The sequence below is a fragment of the Dermochelys coriacea genome, chromosome 3 (genome assembly GCF_009764565.3).
Source record: "Dermochelys coriacea isolate rDerCor1 chromosome 3, rDerCor1.pri.v4, whole genome shotgun sequence".
In the NCBI taxonomy this organism is placed as follows: Eukaryota; Metazoa; Chordata; order Testudines; family Dermochelyidae; genus Dermochelys; species Dermochelys coriacea.
This window is the reverse complement of record NC_050070.1, coordinates 111,077,388-111,096,847: the sequence shown is the minus strand read 5'-3', so window position 1 is coordinate 111,096,847 and position 19,460 is coordinate 111,077,388. Positions and strand designations below refer to the sequence as shown.

General features: G+C 41.0%; 1 protein-coding gene across 7 annotated transcripts in view; it reads right to left on the bottom strand.

Moving 5' to 3' along the window:
* Nucleotides 1-19,460, bottom strand: part of UTRN (utrophin) — a 607,443-nt gene that overhangs the window by 190,899 nt on the left and 397,084 nt on the right. For all 7 annotated transcript variants that reach the window (XM_038397679.2, XM_043511144.1, XM_043511142.1 and 4 more), the window contains one exon: nucleotides 13,244-13,400. In XM_038397679.2, the coding sequence (XP_038253607.1) occupies nucleotides 13,244-13,400 (157 nt within the window). The remainder of the gene's footprint in view (nucleotides 1-13,243; nucleotides 13,401-19,460) is intronic.

The window sequence follows — 19,460 nt, the reverse complement described above, 5'->3', positions numbered from 1 at the left end:
AATGGCACAGCTGCGCCACTGTAATGCTGTATGTGTGGACAAACCCTCAGGCTCCAACCTCAGATTAGTTGGCCCAGGTTACAAAGGTACACTGGGCAAACTCAAGTGTTCTAACTTTTATAGTATTGGCAAGTTGCTGTGCAGTGTTATTGCCTACTAAGTTTCTCAGCACAATCCTAAAATCATTAGTGGTTTTCAGCTAAACATTTTCATGAAAGCATGATAGATTTAGTAGTTTAAACATTAAAATAGTTGAGTGAACTACGATGAATTTACTAGTTTCCCATTTCTGTGTTTATAATTACAAAAAGCTTTCTAAGTCTATCTAAAGAAATGGATTGTCAAATGAGCAGACAGATCAATACTACTTTTTTCCAAACTCCCTGGCATTGCCTGTTCTAATTTCTAAAGCCTAACAGACCTCTAGAGCCAATATTAAAATATATATATTGTCCCAAGTTTCCATTTATCTTTATTCATACAGCAAAACAGCCAGGACTATCGAACACCAAACCTAGAAAAATCTAATAAAATAGATATTGTATTAAATTATAGCTTTTCAGTAATAATGGATTTCTATTCCCGATTTAAAGTGCACTCTTTCTTTACTGAAGAAGAAAAAAAATTTAGCTCAAATTCAATTTCTTAGCTGGTTGTTAAGAGCAGAGAGTATGCAGGATCAAGCCCTAGAACATGTATTATTTGATCCCTAAAATGATCACTTTTGAGGATCAGTTTTCCTCATCTTTCCTCTCCTTCAGAACATGAGATTACCACCATTATTATACCTGTCAAGTGATATTATTGTTTAATAGCTGGAATCTGGATCTTCTATGCTTTTGGGGGCTTAGCTGTAATCTTCCAGTCTGTCTTCGAGAACAGTTCATTGCTCAAAAAATAAGGGATACCAAGAAAAAGGAGAAAACATACTAATTAAAAAACTGCCCGATTAATACCAAGGTGAATGAATATAAAGTGTATGAATAGAGCCTTGCAAATTTGTGGATATCTGCTTTATATCTGCGAATATTGGCAGAACATGTCTGCGGATCGCAGATGCATGCAGATTGAAATTTTATATCTAGAGGCCTGCAAATCTGAGGACCATGTTTGTGGATCACGACTATATGTATAAAACAGGGGTGAACAAACTTTTTGGCCTGAGGGCAGCATCGGGTTTTGGAAATTGTATGGAGGACTGATTAGGAGAGGTTGTGCCTCCCCAAACAGCCAAGCATGGCCCAGCCCCCACCCCCTATCTGCCCTCCCCCTCCCCGAGACCCCTGCCCCATCCAACCTCCCCCGTTTCCTGACGGCACCCCCCTGGGACTCCTGTCCCATCCACCCCTGTCCCCTGACTGCTCCCTGCCGCCCCATCCAACCCCCACTCCTTCCTGACTGTCCACCCGGGACCACTGCTCCCATTCAACCCCCCCCGTTCCCTGCCCTCTGACGCCCTGCCCCCTATCCACACCCCTGCTCCCTGACCCCCCCAACCCCCCCTGCTCCCTATCCAACCCCCCTGCCCCTTACTGAGCTGCCTGGAGCACTGGTGGCTGGCAGCACTTCAGCCACGCCACCCAGAGCACCAGGACAGGAAGCTGCACCGCCTGGCTGGAGGTAGCCATGCCACCGCGCAGCACAAAGCACCGGGTCAGGCCGGGCTCTGCAGCTGCACTGCCCCAGGAGCTCACAGCCTCGTCTCCCAGAGCATTGTGCCGGCGGCACAGTGAGCTGAGGCTGCGGGGGAGGGGGACAGCAGGGAAGGGGCCGGAGGTGAGCCTCCTGGGCCAGGAGCTCAGGGGCCAGGCAGGAGGGTCCCGTGGACAAGATGTGGCCCACAGGCCGAAGTTTGCCCACCTCTGGTATAAAATATGAACTAGACAGTTTGAAGGAAAAGAACAAAAATGAGAAAAGATAACTGATGGAACTGAAAAATAATTTATTCTTTCTAATAACTTCCTTTAAACCATGTCATTTGGTATTCTTGCTCTCTACTGCTAATTTGACAGTCCCACTGATCCACTCTATTGACTTAAAGAGAATTTACTGTTAATGATGAGGATTTAATTCAATGTCCAAAGCTCTTGGTTGCATAGGAAATCCAATTTACAGCTAAATGTGTGACACATCAGTATGCGAGTATAGTTACTTTTTCACTACTATTTGTGAAGTAGTAACATAGCGCTTTAATAAATCAAAATGTCTATAACTTTGTTCTTTTGGAAACCTACTTCAAATATAAAATAATGAGTCAGCTCTTTTTTCCTGGATTTTTTAAGAATATATGAGAACTTCTTGTTCATATTAGTATCTATAGCTTTCTAAGAGATCATAATTTCAGCAATATAGAATCCTATTTGAGGTCAGAATTAATTTTATAAAACGATCTTGTTATTTGAATCCCTACTGAATGGTTTGCTTTCCTTTTTAAATCGTATATGTTTATTTAGAAAAGTAAACTTGCTAACCACAATGCTATGAACCTTATGGAATCAATATGTTGATACAGTCTTACATTGCATAGGTTTAGAATAAATAATTCTTTCCTTACTTCCACATAAATTCCACCAAAAATATCTCAAGAATTAAACTCAAGTATTCAGATAGTAATGTATGGTTTCCATGCCTTACATCCATTGAAACTGCTCTTGCCAAAGGCTCTACTGCCTCTCCCTAGCCAAAAGTTCAGAATCACGATTCCATCCTCAGCCGTCTTTGACACATTCAACATGCTTTCCTTGAAATGTTGTCCTCCCTTGGCTTCCATGATTCCGTTTTCTTCTGGGTCTCCTAGCCCTCTAATATCTAATCCTTTGGAGAGTCTGCCTCATTCCATCGCCAGTTTTCTCCGAATTCCTCAGAGCTCTGTCCTTGCTCCCCTTCTCTTCTCTCTCGACACCTTTTCTCTGGCTAACGTCATCTGAAAGACCTTTGTTCAGCTACACAGATAGGTGTCATCAAAAATGTATAGAATACAGTAACTCACTTAAAGTTGTCCCGGTTAACGTTGTTTCATTGCTGATCAATTAGGGAACATGCTCACCTAAAGTTGTGCAATGCTCCCTTAGAACGTTGTTTGGCAGCCCCCTGCTTTGTCCTCTGCTTGCAGGAAGAACAGCCTGTTGCAGCTAGCTGGTGGGGGCTTGAAACCAGGGTGGACTGGCAGCCCCCCATCAGCTCCCTGCGCCGCAGCCACCCAGCAGGCTATCAATTGCCGGCATCCCCCCACTGTCATGTGCTGCTCCAGCCCTCTGCCTTGGAGCTGCTCCCTGGAGCCTCCTGCTTGGTGAGTGGGGGGTTAATGTCAGGGTGTCCCCCTCCCCCCTGCTTACCCCATTTCTACAGGAGAGGGGGACATGACAGGGCTCAGGACGGAGTGAGCTTCCCAGCAGCAGCTTCTGTCTCAACTTGCTGACCTACTTAAAAAGGCAGTGCACTTAAGAGTGGGGTCAGAGTACTTAAGGGGGCCTCGTGCATCTTTCTCTCTCTCTCTCACACATACAAAGTGTGTCTGTCTGTCTGCTGTGCTGTCTCCCCCCCCCCATTCATGCTGCTTTGTAGAGTGTGAGGCTACATTAACAACAATGGGTTAATCAGCCGATTGCTAGTTCATCATTTTGCAGTAAGGTATTCCCTAGGAAATACCCCACCCTCTGACTTCACCACCTCAACCAAGCTTCACAATCATCATCACTGTGTACCAGTATTCAACTGTTTGTTTAAAACTTATACTCTGTCTCTCTCTCTGTGTGTGTGTGTGTGTGTGTGTGTGTGTGTGTGTGTGTGTGTGTGTGTGTGTGTGTGTGTGTGTGTGTGTGTGTGTGTGTGTGTGTGTGTGTGTAGAAAAATATAGTCTTGTCTGGTGAAAAAAATTTCCCTGGGACCTAATCCCCCTATTTACATTAATTCTTATGGGGAAATTGGATTCGCTTAACATCATTTCACTGAAAGTTGCATTTTTCAGAAACATAACTACAATGTTAAGCGAGGAGTTACTGTACTCTTCATCTTCAAAGCTCTTTGCACAAATTAAGTAGCTATTCCACAAGACAGCCTTATGAGACTGGTAAGTATTAACCTCCTTTTATAAATTGCGAAACTGATGCAGAAAAGTAGACTGATTTGTCCCAGGCCATAGATGGAGCCTACATCAGGAACTAGGAGCATCTTCTGATGTGATCACTGTAATTTATTAGAATTTTTATACAAAAGTGCTATTACCATATAACTCTTTGAAAACCTAAAATGAATTGTTACAAGGAAGACTGGGAAAGAGCCAAGAGAGTGAAAGAGAAATCAGACTTGAAACAGATTGGCATTAATGAGAAATATGGAGTAGTAAAATAGGAATTAAAAAGGGAGTTGCCTTCATTCCGACATTTCTTTCTGGCACAGCAAATAACCCCCCAAGAGAAGAGTTAAATTACATCCGAGTTTTCAATAGTATGTGAGGCAGAATGTAATCTTTGCCTTAGGTATATTTTATACTGCTCATTTTATTTACTTTTAATTCCTCTCAAATTACTAATATATTTTTCTTTACTTAAAGTATTTTTGGGAATATTCACACCTAGGGCTGTTCTGAAAGAAGCAAAATGAACTTCTGGACACTGGTGCAACACATTACTACACTTGTAAAATGCTCCTGTTCATTTGAGTAATGTGGTCTTGATTTTGCAGCCCTTACTCCTGGGAGTAATACCAGTATGTATTCTCTTTGAATGTAAATCTTCTTCAGAAAAATTAACATGATCACGATTATCAAAATCAAAAGCCAAATTTATAATTAATTTGCAATCCATTTCTTTTCTCCCACCCTAACACTTCTCAGTAGCACACAAATAAATCAAGCAAACATACATTTAAAATTGCATTATATTGTACTTATATATAGTGCCTTTGAATCTGAGCACTGGGGAATGCTAACAGAAGGAGAGAGCAATAAAGCAAATTGCATTAAACAGGAACAAACAAATCAACAACAGACATTTTGGAGTGAGAACAAAATATTAGGTTTACAAGGAGGAAGAGGGGTATCAAATCATTAGAATTAGCAACACTAAAATGAGGAAAAGATTCAGGACTTATTAAAACGAACTGAGAGAAGATGATGTTTACAAAGAGCTAAATGTGGATAAAGTCTGGGGTGAAATCCTGTCCCCAATAAATTCATTGGCAAAATTCCCTCTGATTTCCTGGTATTTTTAAATGTCAGTGGCAGAATGAAGCTAATGAAGTGAAAAGAGAGGTGGCACATGAAAGTAAGACAAAGTAAAAAGTAGACTGCTGTATGATTTTGGGCTGATCTGTAGTTGCTTAAGATAGACTTTTGGAAGACCAGCAAGGAGAGCATGATAGCAGGGCATGGAACAACAAACATGAGGTTGAGCATTTTAGTAGCATTAAAAGTAATTTAGATATGTGAAATGTTTAGAAGATTTAACAATCTAAGAGGTAGGGTGGGCAGAGAAATTTCCTGGTCGAAAATAACACGAGGGTTCCCAGTGCTGACAAGTGGAAGGAATATCATTAAAAAGTAATTTTCTCTTGATCAGATTTAGCAAAATTTAATTGGCTTGTTTTACCAAAGAGAAAAGAAAATCAAAAGAGAAGCTGAAGGAAATCAATTGTTTTGTAGCATACATGCACACACACCAATAAATATGGGGAATCTAGTTGAATGGTTTAATTTAAAGATTGCTAATAAACAAAGAATATTTACTCTAATTTGTATGTTTACAATATTTATGGTGACAACTAAAGCATCATTCTAAACTAAATGCCCATGAACCTCACTATAATCACAACAAACAGAACCAATCACTGAGCATATGTCAGAAAATATAAATATTTAAAATATTTGGCATTTGGAAGAACAAGGTTCAAATCCTGAATGTTTTGCTCTGTAAATCAGAAGAGGGCTGCAAGTAGTACTGTGGAAAGATACTTAGGCCCAGAGAATGGGGAAAGCATGCCACTAACTCTGCACTGAGAACCCTCTAGCCAATTAAGGAGTGGCACCGATGGAATCTAAAAGGAGACCCATCATGTCTTTCTTAACTGGAAGGCAAGTGATCCCAACATTAGGACTTGAGGATGAGTGATGAAATGGAATCCCTTGGTGTTCATTTACAAAGGCAGACAAGAGGTGGAAACATCAGTTACTGTCCGGGTGATTAACTTTCTCCTCTTCATTCAGGAGTGTCCCTATGGGTGCTCCACTTCAGGTGATTGTAGAGCAAAACCCTGAGTTGATAGGCTGGGGCTTCAGAGTTGGATTTGTTAAAGAGCACAGGGTATCCAACGCCAAGTTCTGGGAGATTGCATAATGTTGTACAAACGTGTCCATTGACATCCAGGTGACGGCTCAATAAATATCCCTAATTGGCACATTGTTCAGGAAGGCTACTGAAGTGGAAAGCAATTGGGTAGAATGTGTTTGAGTTCCTGGTGGGAGTTGTAGATTATGTTGCCATTAGCAGAGATGAATGCACTCAGAAATCCATTTTGAGAGCGTGCTTGGATATGGCAGATCCTCTTGATCTTTCTGCAACGCACAGAAATAGTCATGCCGCCTTTCTAAAGGATTTAGTTCTTTCGAGATAGATGTTAGAAAAGCACTGGCCTTTCAAGGTGTGCAATGTGGCTTCTTGCTTATTTTCATGTGGCATGGGGAAGGACAGACGGAAGGCGAATAGGTTGGAACTTTGGTTAGGAACTTTGGGCATGGTCTTTAAGTGATGTTACCTTGGAAGAAAAGTGTGTACGAGGGTACACCATGATGCCCCTATTTTCCCTACCCATTGAGCAGATGTGATGGCTACGAGAAAGGCTGTCTTCATGGATAGGTGTATATAGCAACAAGTTGCCATGGGTTCAGACAGGGAGCTGGTGAGGTAGCATAAGACTAGGCTGAGATCCCAAGATATGTGAAATCTCAGACTTCTGGGTAAAAGTTTTGAAGGTCCCTGAGAAACTGTTAGGTTATTGGGTGAGTAAATACCAAATGACTCACAATGGAATGTTGTAATGGTGGCAATATGTACTTTAATGGAGCTTGTGGATAGTCCTGACCTTTTGAGCTCTAGGATGTAATCCAATATGAATGGTAAAGGAGCAGTCAGCGCTGAGACATGTTTGTTGTCGCACCAAGTCTGGATCCTTTTCTATTTGTGAAGGTACATATAGTGTGTGATTAAGTGTCTGCTATTTAAAAGGATCTCCTTTAGCCCTTCAGAACAGGTCATCGTAGGGGCTTGGAACCATGGAGGAGCCATGTCTTCAAATGCAGAAGTTCCAGTTTCAGATGGTGAATTTGGCCTGTGTCCTGAGGAGAGGAAGTGTGGAGCTGGTGGTAGGGTTATCAGTGGACAAACCACCATGTGCAAGAGGTAAGGAAATGATATTTTTCGGGGCCATGTTGGGGCTATTAAAGTGGCTCTGGCCCATTCCACTTTCATCTTGTGTAGCACTTTGAATAGTAACTCTTAGAGATTGATGTGCAACGTTGACTCTGATGGGGGGCCACTTGTACTGTATGGTTCTGTAGGTATGCCCCTCAGACGAATAGGGAGATGTCGGTTGTCAGTATCAGGGAAGGTGATGGCTGGAGGAAGGTGACTCCAGTGCAGACATTTTTGTGGGGTTTCATCCACCAGTCTAATGAGTCCTAGACTTTGAGTGGTATCGAGAAAGATTTGTTCAGACTGTGTCTGTGTGATAAGTAAACTGTACGGAGCCAGACCTGGAGGCAGTACATCTGTAACCTGGCATGTTTTACCACAAATGTGGTTGCTGACGTACAACTGAGCAATCTTAAACAAGTTCTGGCTGACAGCTGCAGACTGGATCATATGGTGGCAATTAGACTAACTATCATGGCAAATCTGTGGGTTGGTAAGAAGGATTTGGCCACCACTACCAGTGCGAGCGGGCCCCAATAAATATCAGTTGTTGTACTGGTGTCAATGTTGATTTTAATGTGTTTATTTCGAGGCCTAGTCTTGAGAAAAGGTCCATTGTTCTTCATATGTCTTCAAGCGCGTCAGCTCGAGAGGGAGCTTTGATTAGACAATTGTCTAGGTATGGGGATTTTATAATTCCTTGTTTAAAGAGGTGTGCTGCTACCACTGTTAAAACCTTGGAGAACACTCTGGGTGCTGTGGAAAGGCCAAAGGGCACTTTGTACTGATAATGTTCCGACCTCAGGACAAATCTTAGGAATTTCCTGTGAGAAGGGTGTATGGTGATGTGGAAATATGTGCCTTGGAGGTCGAGGGCCAAGAACCAGTCCCCCTGTTGCACTGCTGGGATTATTGTTGATAACATGACCATCATGAACAGTGGTTGTTTCATGAACTTGTTGAGGTTTCTCAAATCTAGGATCAATCTCCACCTGCCCTTTTTCTTTTGCATTATGATGGGTTTGGAATAAAATCCTTTCCCTCTGTGTCAAAATGGGACTGGTTCTACGGCACCCAACCATAGCAGGTGAATTATTTAGTCTCGTGATGGTGCTTGTGGGAAGAGTTCAAGAAGAGGGAGCAGGAAGGGAGCTGGGTAGGCAGGAGGGAGAGTACCTATTGCTGATGATTTCCAACACCCACTTTTCAGAGGTGATCTTCTGCCACATTGGGTAGAAGTGAGTCATATGGTTACCAAATTAATGGAGTATCTTCAATGGTTGCAGCACATGGTCCAGGGGGAGGCATTTCGGGGCCTCAACCAAATTTTCAAAACTGTTGATTTGAGGTGGATGGGTGAGGTGTGGATGACTATGTTGAGGTTTGTCTACTCTTGGGACATAATACTTCTTGTCCGCTTGCTTACAAATAGGAGGTATCGATGCTGGGGTCTGCCAGATCACCTTGGCTGAGTCCAATAAGGCCTCATTGACCGGGAGTGCGATTTTAGTCTATGTGGAAGTCTGCAGCAGCTTGTGCTGTAATTCTTGCACTTCCTGCAAGAGGATTTGGAGAGAGTCTGCTATTCTATGAAACAGTTCTTGAAATAGTTTAAAATCATCACCAGATGTTGGAGGTAGTGGCATAATTGCCTTATCTGGCAAGGACAAGGAGATGTTGGTTGGTGATGTAATTTCTTCCTACAGTTCTTACTCGTGCACCTCTAAAGGTTCTACCTCAGGTTTGGGAGGCCTGCATACAGACGAATATGGAGAGTGCCGGTGTCGATCCCTCTGATTAATGGGTGGTTTGTGAAAGTGTTGCCTCTACATAGCACAAGTGTCCCAATAGGGTTAGTGTGGAGAGATAGGCATGTTGGGTGGCATCCACGGAGTGCGTGTACCAAGATCCTGGTTGGTTCTGGACTCCTGATACTAAGGGCGTGTATAAGGTTCGCTTTGTGCAGTCCCCTGGCAGATGGGGGGGATGCATGGTGTAAACCACTTCATCCTCTTCTTCCTCCTCACTGGAGAAGGGGGAGGAGGGTCTACATGGTGAAGGAGATGGGTGCGGTATGGAGGAGTGGCAATTCCGGGGTGTCAGAGACAACGAGGTCACTCAGGAATGGAATTCTTGTTGTACCAACAGCAGCAGCATCAGGGCTAAGGGTCCCAGCAGATGCACCTTGCAGGGCTGAAGCCCCGAGCCCCGGCAGGCGTGCCCAGCTCTCGAACTTCTGAAGACTGTTGTATGTGGCTCGGAGGGTCAGGAAGTTTGGCTGCCCCGATCTAGGCACTGGTGAGTACAATGTTGATGGTGCCAAACTTAGTTTGCATTCTCCCAATTGACCAGCAGGTGGCACCAAAGGCTTCATCGTGCCAAAGCACTTGGTGCCACATGTTTAGTCGGAGCAGCCAGTGCCAACTGTGCAGCTTTGGGCCTGTCTTTGCTAGTACTATCTTCCGTGATCCTGCCCTCTTAGGGTTCTTGGACTTATCAGTAGTGACTGTACCGGAAGTCCCCAGGTAGTCACTAGAGCCGAGTCTGATTGTGGAAGATGTTGAGGCTACTGACCTTGTGGTGGGATCCTTTTTCCTGGGATGGCTCCTTGAGAGGTGAGCTCAAGGTCCATTTCTTGCCATCTTTATGAGAGTCTGTGGCTTTTCTTTTTACCGTGCATATCGAGCGGGGGGCAGCAGATGATAGTGTCAGCAGTGACCGCTGTGAAGCAGAGAGATATTGGGGCCACAGTCTGAGTCTGACCGCAGTGCACTCGCCATCACTAACATCAGCTCCTGTTTTTTTCAGGTCCAAGTCTTTAAGTTGAGGTAGTCAGTGCACTTCTGTGGTATATGCCCCTCTCCCAAGCAACGAATGCACCGTGAGTGCCTGCTGCTTATGGGGATGGCCTCATGGCAAGATTAGCATTTCTTAAACCCAGGGGATCCAGTCATAACCCCATGTAAGGAAGAAAATAGGGAAAAAAACTACTATCTTAGCCTAAGGAATAACAGAGAGGAAATTTTTTTTTTTAAAAGGCAGGGCAGGAAAATGTAAGAAATGGAAATAACTATCAACTATAAACCTTTAACAGAAACACTTACATTGCTAAAGGCAGTAAAGATTCTCCCATCAAGGTCTCTGCTAGAGATTCCATCCCACATCAAGGGCAATAGACAGAACTGAGGACGGTTGGACTGCACAGTGCTATACAGTTGCCGCTCACATGTGCGGCCCATGTTGCATCCGTGTATAGGATTAAAGTGCACCTAAAGTGGAGCACACATAGGGACACTACTTGAGGAAGAAAAGAGAAATACCACATGCATAAGCCTTTTAGAGTTGATCAAAAGGGATCCTCTTCATTCCACGTCCTAAGTAGGGACGATTCAAATACATTGGAGTAAGAGAATCAGCAAAAAGATCTTTCAGCTTTCATAGAAGAGACAGCAATTGCTCTGTTTGATGTAATACTGAAGTAATATACAATGCCTATTAAATATAGGAACGCAAGTGTTGCCTTAGAGGATCAAATCACTGGGTGCATCTCGTCTAGATTTCTCCCTCTGGCAGTAACCAATCAACAATGCTACAGAGGAAGGTGAAACACCACATCCAAATAGTTCACACCTGGGTAGGTGCAATGACATACATGTGGGATGAGAAGAGAGGATGTTAACTAAAGGATCTCTTCATCCCAGCAAAGCTAAATGTTAGAAAATAGTGGTTCAACCTACAACTCCAATTTATTTTTTTATACATATACACATCATACATACACACAAGAAATCTGTTCATTTCATTTTGTTAGGTGGTGTGATAAAATGCTCAGAATCAAATCTAAAACCACACATTGTTCTTGGACATCATATTTCAGCTGACAGCGTCAAATTCTGTGGTGCCTGGGACTCCTATTTAACCCAAACAGCAGTATGCTAGGGAACTTTTACTGCACAGCAGCTGTGTCCACCCACAGAGAGCATGGCAACAGGGTCCACACGGACAGCTAGTGCACAGCTTGCTGGAGTGCTGCAGGTTTACACCGAACCTTGCCACATACTAACTGTTCATCTAAACATGCCCTCAGAAGCTGCACATCTGCATTTAACAACAGTATTTGGCCCACAATGGGGCTTTGTCATTTTAAATAGATTATTTAAATTCTGGAAAATGAACAATCGTGTAATAATTGGGAAGGATGCTCCAAAACCCCATCTCTATACAGATGTACTTGGTGTGTTCCATAATCTAAACCTAGCTTCACCATCTCCCATAATGTAAAAGAGTTACTCCTTAAGCAGAGGATAGGGAATATGGAGTCTTGATGTTTTCTCCTTCATTTTGCCACTATCTCACTAGTACCTAGGATGAGTCACTTAACTTCTTTGTTCCTCAGTTTTCCTATCTTTGGGTAGAACACCATTTTTGTAAAGCATTTAAGATCTTTTAATGTCATATTAAAGGTTTGCTTTCTATGTAGTTTCTGGTTTCAGAGTAGCAGCCGTGTTAGACTGTATTCGCAAAAAGAAAAGGAGTACTTGTGGCACCTTAGAGACTAACAAATTTATTAGAGCATAAGCTTTCGTGAGCTACAGCTCACTTCATCGGATGCATTTTCCACCAAATGCATCCGATGAAGTGAGCTGTAGCTCACGAAAGCTTATGCTCTAATAAATTTGTTAGTCTCTAAGGTGCCACAAGTACTCCTTTTCTTTTTATGTAGTTTCTAGCATACAGTATGTGCTGAAGTTCATTTGAAGACCGTTAACACCTGTTTGACAGACTTTAAAATATATATTTATCTGCTCCAGTCTTTTATTGTCTATCTGATCTTAAAAAACCCTCTGTTTGATCACCATAAAGTATTCACATAAGTTGATCCTGCAACAGAGCATGATTATTTTATTTCTATTTCTTTTTTTGGCCAGGTGGTGCACTGAGAGAAGATGAACTTTTATGAAACAAAGGTCTTGTATTTAAGGAAATATCTTTATTAAAAATGAATGCATGAAGAGAAATATATGGTACCAAACAAGTTTTTTTTTAATTTTCTTATTAGGAGTTAGCAGCTCTAAGCCCCTCAAAAAACTTTACTAAGGCAGATCATCTTTCTATTGGTCAAAAAATTGAATGTGAAAAATATTTACATCCCCACTAAACATAGTCATAGAAAAGAAACCAGTGTGTTATTGTGCAGAACTACTCAATTTGACAAGTTATACACATTATGATTAAAGTTATAATGCTCACTACCAGGATACATTTGGTTTAATAAGTATATTTACTGTACTTGGAGGCTTTTGTTTGTCTATGTTTTAATGTACACCAAGATATTTTAGGATTCACTAAACACAGAAAAGCTAGATGACAAAATGTAAGGCCTAACTAGTTTTCTTTTTGTGCTTGTAACAATTCTGAGTCTTTGTAAACAAAACTATTCACTAAACAGAAAAAAACAATACTGGCCATTTAACAGTATGTGGAGAACCCTTAAGATAATTCTACTAAATTTAGAGTCAACATTGTTTTATAGTTCTTGCTTAGTTCTTATTTTTATAGTGTCTTGATCAGTTCTGCTCACAGAATGATAGACTTACCTGTTAAAAGATGAAGAACACCAGGAAATGGACCAAGTTTTTCTTCAGTAAAAATATATAGATCAGAAACCATTCTGATGTAATTTTAAAGAGAGTTTCTAAATTACTCTGATATGGTAACAAAATGTGGCCATGGTTTAAAAAGGTACACTTCAAGATTTATCATTAGGGGAAATTCAAATCTATTTCCGCTTATTCCTTTATTTTAATATATTTATTTTCTAAATGCAGCCAACTCACTTTACAGTGGTCATACTGTTGCTGTAAAGTTGAAACATCCCCTCCAATGGGCATCTGCTTTTTAAGCTCTTCATCTTTCACATTCAGCCATTTGATTAGCTCTTCCAGTGATGTCAGCAGCCTATTCCATTTTTCTGCACTTGCCTCCAAGTGGGCCCTGCAAAAAGATAAAACAGTGTCCTGCTCAGAGGCTTGCCCTACATCCAAAATCTACAACATTTTATTTGAAGAAACTTGTCCCTGTTAGAACAGGAACACGTCCCTAACACCTAAATGCAAAATAACTGCTTGAATGTGTATTAAAAGTCACCACTTTAAATCATTTTGCACTGCAAAAGCAAATTAGTCTGAGAGACAATAGAATGTGGACGAATGTCTGTCTAATGTGAGAACCTGCCTCAAACAATGCAGAGTGCATATCTGAGAGGGATGAAAGAAAATCCCCACTCTCTGTTATGAATCTGAACTTGTAGTGTACAAATTACATACATCTAATCTTTGCACCAAAATACACTATTTCTGAACTTTTGAGGCAAACTTAAATCTTTGATGCCAGGAGCCCAAATCTCCAAGGCTGAAAGAAATGATGCACACCAGCAATCATCAAAACTAAGGAATTAATTCTGAATGGCTGAAAACTAGAGCCGTTAAGCAATTTAAAAAATTAACCATGATTAATCGTGCTGTTAAACAATAATAGAATACCATTTATATAAATATTTTGGATGTTTTCCACAGTTTCAGATATATTGATTTCAATTACAGAATTACACAGTGTACAGTGTTCACTTTATATTTATTTTTAATTATAAATATTTGCACTGTAAAAATAAAAAATAGTATTTTTCAATTCACTTAAGTACTATAGTGCAATCTCTTTATAATGGAAGTTGAACTGACAAATGTAGAATTATGTACAAAAAATTACTCCATTTAAAAATAAAACAATGTACAACTTTACAGCCTACAAGTCCACGCACACTTACTTCTTGTTCAGCCGGTTACTCACACAAACAAGTTTGTTTACATTTGCAGGAGATAATGCTGCCTGCTTCTTGTTTACAATGTCACCTGAAATTGAGAACAGGCGTTCACATGGCACCATTGTACCCAGCGTTGCAAGATATTTACATGCCAGATGCACTAAAGATTCATATGTCCCTTCATGCTTTAATCATCATTCGTGAGGACATGCGTCCATGCTGATGATGGGTTCTGCTCAATAACAATCCAAAGCAGTGCAGACCGACGCATGTTATCCTTCATCATCTCAGTTAGATGCCACCAGCAGAAGGTTGATTTTCTTTTTTGGTGGTTTGGATTCAATAGTTTCTGCATCGTAGCATTGCTCTTTTAAAATTTTTGGAAAGCATGTTCCAAGATTTTGGAAGGCATTTCAGATTCTTAAACCTTCGGGCGAGTGCTGTAGCGATTTTAATAAATCTCACATTGGTACCTTCAAATCTGCAGGGAAAGTGTTCTTAAAATAAACATCATGTTGGGTCATCATCCGAGACTGCTATAATATGAAATATAAGGCAGAATGCGGATAAAACACTCCCCCAAGGAGTTCAGTCGCAAGTTTAATTAACGCATTTTTTTAACGAGAGTCATCAGCATAGAAGCATGTCCTCTGGAATGGTAGCCAAAGCATGAAGGAGCATACGAATGTTTAGCATATCTGGCACATAAATACCTTGCAATGCTGGCTACAAAAGTGCTATGTGAATGTCTGTTCTTACTTTCAGGTGATATTGTAAATAAGAAGCAGCATTATCTCCCACAAATATAAACAAACATATTTCTCTTAGCGATTAGCTGAACAAGAAGTAGGACTGAGTGGACATGTAGGTTCTAAAGTTTTACATTGTTTTTTTCTTTTAGAGTGCAGTTAGGTACCCAAAAAAAAGCTACATTTGTAAGTTTGTATGCAAGGTCCTGGAAAAATTTTGAAGGAGAAATTGGTTAAGGACATTGAAGTCAATGGTAAATGGGACAAAATACAACATGGTTTTACAAAAGGTAGATCGTGTCAAACCAACCTGATCTCCTTTTTTGAAAAAGTAACAGATTTTTTAGATAAAGGAAACGCAATGGATCTAATTTACCTAGATTTCAGTAAGGCGTTTCATACCGTGCCACATGGGGAATTATTAGTTAAATCGGAGAAGATAGGGATCAATATGAACATCAAAAGGTGGATAAGGAATTGGTTAAAGGGGAGACTGCAACGGATCCTACTGAAAGGCGAACTGTCAGGCTGGAGGGAGATTACCAGTGGAGTTCCTCAGGGATCGGTTTTGGGACCAATCTTATTTAATCTTTTTATTACTGACCTTGGCACAAAAAGTGGGAGTGTGCTCATAAAGTTTGCAGGTGATACAAAGCTGGGAGGTATTGCCAATTCGGAGAAGGATCGGGATATTATACAGGAAGATCTGGATGACCTTGTACACTGGAGTAATAGTAATAGGATGAAATTTAATAGTGAGAAGTGTAAGGTTATGCATTTAGGGATTAACAACAAGAATTTTAGTTATAAGTTGGGGACGCATCAATTAGAAGTAACGGAAGAGGAGAAGGACCTTGGAGTATTGGTTGATCATAGGATGACTATGAGCTGCCAATGTGATATGGCTGTGAAAAAAGCTAATGCGGTTTTGGGATGCATCAGGAGAGGCATTTCCAGTAGGGATAAGGAGGTTTTAGTACCATTATACAAGGCACTGGTGAGACCTCACCTAGAATACTGTGTGCAGTTCTGGTCTCCCATGTTTTTAAAAAGGATGAATTCAAGCTGGAGCAGGTACAGAGAAGGGCTACTAGGATGATCCGAGGAATGGAAAACTTGTCTTATGAAAGGAGACTTAAGGAGCTTGGCTTGTTTAGCCTAACTAAAAGAAGGTTGAGGGGAGATATGATTGCTCTCTATAAATATATCAGAGGGATAAATACAGGAGAGGGAGAGGAATTATTTCAGCTCAGCACCAACGTGGACACAAGAACAAATGGGTATAAACTGGCCACAAGGAAATTTAGACTTGAAATTAGATGAAGGTTTCTAACCATTAGAGGAGTGAAGTTTTGGAATAGCCTTCCAAGGGAAGCAGTGGGGGCAAAAGATCTATCTGGTTTTAAGATTCTACTCGATAAGTTTATGGAGGAGATGGTATGATGGAATAATGTGATTTTGGTAATTAATTGATCTTTAAATATTCAGGGTAAATAGGCCTAATCCCCTGAGATGGGATATTAGATGGATGGGATCTGAGTTACCCAGGAAAGAATTTTCTGTAGTATCTGGCTGGTGAATCTTGCCCATATGCTCAGGGTTTAGCTGATCGCCATATTTGGGGTCGGGAAGGAATTTTCCTTCAGGGCAGATTGGAGACGCCCTGGAGCTTTTTCGCCTTCCTCTGTAGCATGGGGCATGGGTCACTTGAGGGAGGATTCTCTGATCCTTGAAGTCTTTAAACCACGATTTGAGGACTTCAATAGCTCAGACATAGGTGAGGTTTTTCGTAGGAGTGGGTGAGTGAGATTCTGTGGCCTGCGTTGTGCAGGAGGTCGGACTAGACTATCAGAATGGTCCCTTCTGACCTTAGTATCTATGAATCTAAGTTGCAGTTTCGTGATAAAGAGATTGCACTACGTTACTTGTATGAAGCGAATTGAAAAATACTATTTCTTTTGTTTATCATTTTTACCGTGCAAATATTTATAATAAAAATAACATGAAGTGAGCACCGAACACTTTGTATTCTCTGTTGTAATTGAAAATTTATATTTAAAAATGTAGAAAAACATTCTAAATATTTAATAGATATAAATTGGTATTCTATTGTTTAACAGTGCAATTAAAACCGCAATTTATCACAATTAATTTTTTTTTAGTTAATCGCATGAGTTAATTACAATTAATCAACAGCCCTACTGAAAACACAGTGGTGGCACAGGCTATTTACTACATTAAGCCTGAATCAGTGATTTGTTTCTGCAATATTGTGCAGTAATGGAATTAAAACATGCCCTCACTGTAATTTCTCTTGATAGTGGTAGACATTCCTGTTTCCCCCTCTGCTCCATTCCAAGCTATCCTGACATGGGACCTTCAACCAAAACTAAACACTTAACAGGCAGTTGTGTAATCTCATGCCACTGCCTTTCTACTGTACCATCAATATACCTAGTGTTTTCTATTCTCTAGCTGGCCTCCCTACAATGTAGTGACAATTGTAGTGACGTCCCTCTGTTCTACTTTAATTCCGGCCATTCTGTGCTTTTGTCAATTAATTTTGAAGCCAACATATAAATTACTTATACCTGTTAACAATAATTTCACTTGCCACATGTCAGCCAGGTCACAGAGCAGAACTAAATCCTTTTCAATGTAACTTGCTGCTAGCTCCACGGTCTCTGCTTTTCTGTTATCAACAAGCAGTATTATATATACTTGGTTTCTGTCTTTTTTTTTTTAAATACGTGCTATTTCAATTTTTTTAATCCATTTTAGCTGTTACTCAGACCTTAACTCTTTCAATGCAACACTACTTCACCTGTCTTCCTCTGTGCTGTCATTTTAAATAGCAGTTCCAATGAATGCCCAATACTAACAGTTCTTCATCTGGCACTTCTTGGAGGTGCATATGAAATATGCTGGAAGGTCTACTTCAAGAGGATCATTTTGGTGGGGTTGTAATACTTAGGAGGGGTGTGGTTCTGATGCGAGGGAGGGATACAAGGTGGATGAATTGGGAAGCACTTGTCATTGGGATTAGATGGAAGCAAGATTAATTTGTAGGGGCAAGGTGTCTCCAGGAAGGTTGAGCTAGAAGGATTTAGGGAGAGGAATCTGTTCTCCCTTCACCCTAATCCATGAAAACCACTTAAGCACCTATTTTGTTTTTAGCAAGTACTTAAATGTTTTCTTAACAGAGATGCACTTAAGCAGGTGATTTCCTAAATTGGTGCTCCTAAACTTCCAGCCTCCCCACCATTTCTCTCTTAATGCTGAATTCAAGACAGCTGTCTATATGCTGAGATTGAACATACAGCCAGCTTGCTGCTCCACAGGGACTTGTGAATGAGGTACTGCAATGGAGTACAGAGCATGACATCGGAATCCACACACTGCCTTGCTCCACAGAATCTTCTAATTCAAAAGGGAGAAAGCCAACAGAAAAGTAAGTGGCACACTTGAACCTATTAAGCTTAACCCAGCTTTAAGGTAGAGAGGGAACTAAGGGACTTCAGTGGGAGGAGTCACACAGAGGGCAGAGACAGAGTGCCTCTAGCAAATTCTGTTGAATGGCAAAACCCTTTCAGCGGAAAGGTCTGAGACCCCAGGACTGTTAACTCAAGAGAATCTCGTAAATAAGTATCCACTGTCATCCAATAAGCCACATGCAAAATCAGTGCCAAACAATACATTTTCAGAATCCGCTTTTTTAAATCTAATAAAGATTATGTCCCCTTATATCAAGATACTGCACTGTGCCTACAAACTTCAACAATATATATTCAAAACATTTCACTCCAAAGGTGACCGTGTTTCAAAGCAGTAAGAAAAGATTCATGTGCAGAGTTTGTATTTACATATTTTAAATTTAAACTGACTTTTTGACCATAAGCCCCTCTTAAACATAATAAACTCAGGGAACTCCCAGGATTCTCAACACTCCACCTTCCCCTTAATCATGGCATTGCACCAGTCCTCCTTACAGTAGATGGAAATTGTATTATGCTTTCTACCGCATGTGTTATTGCTCTCTTGTGCACCTTTTAGAAAAGAGGACCACACTTTGAGTTCACTGCTTTGCTGTTGAATCAACAGACTGGCCTTTTTTTAAATAAAAGAAATCTCTCTAACCGCAGTTCATAGATTCATAGATACTAAGGTCAGAAGGGACCATTCTGATCATCTAGTCCGGCCTCCTGCACAACGCAGGCCACAGAATCTCGCCCACCCACTCCTACGAAAAACCTGACCTATGTCTGAGCTATTGAAGTCCTCAAATCGTGGTTTAAAGACTTCAAGGATCAGAGAATCCTCCCTCAAGTGACCCATGCCCCATGCTACAGAGGAAGGCGAAAAACCTCCAGGGCCTCTCCAATCTGCCCTGAAGGAAAACTCCTTCAAATATGGCGATCAGCTAAACCCTGAGCATATGGGCAAGATTCACCAGCCAGATACTACAGAAAATTCTTTCCTGGGTAA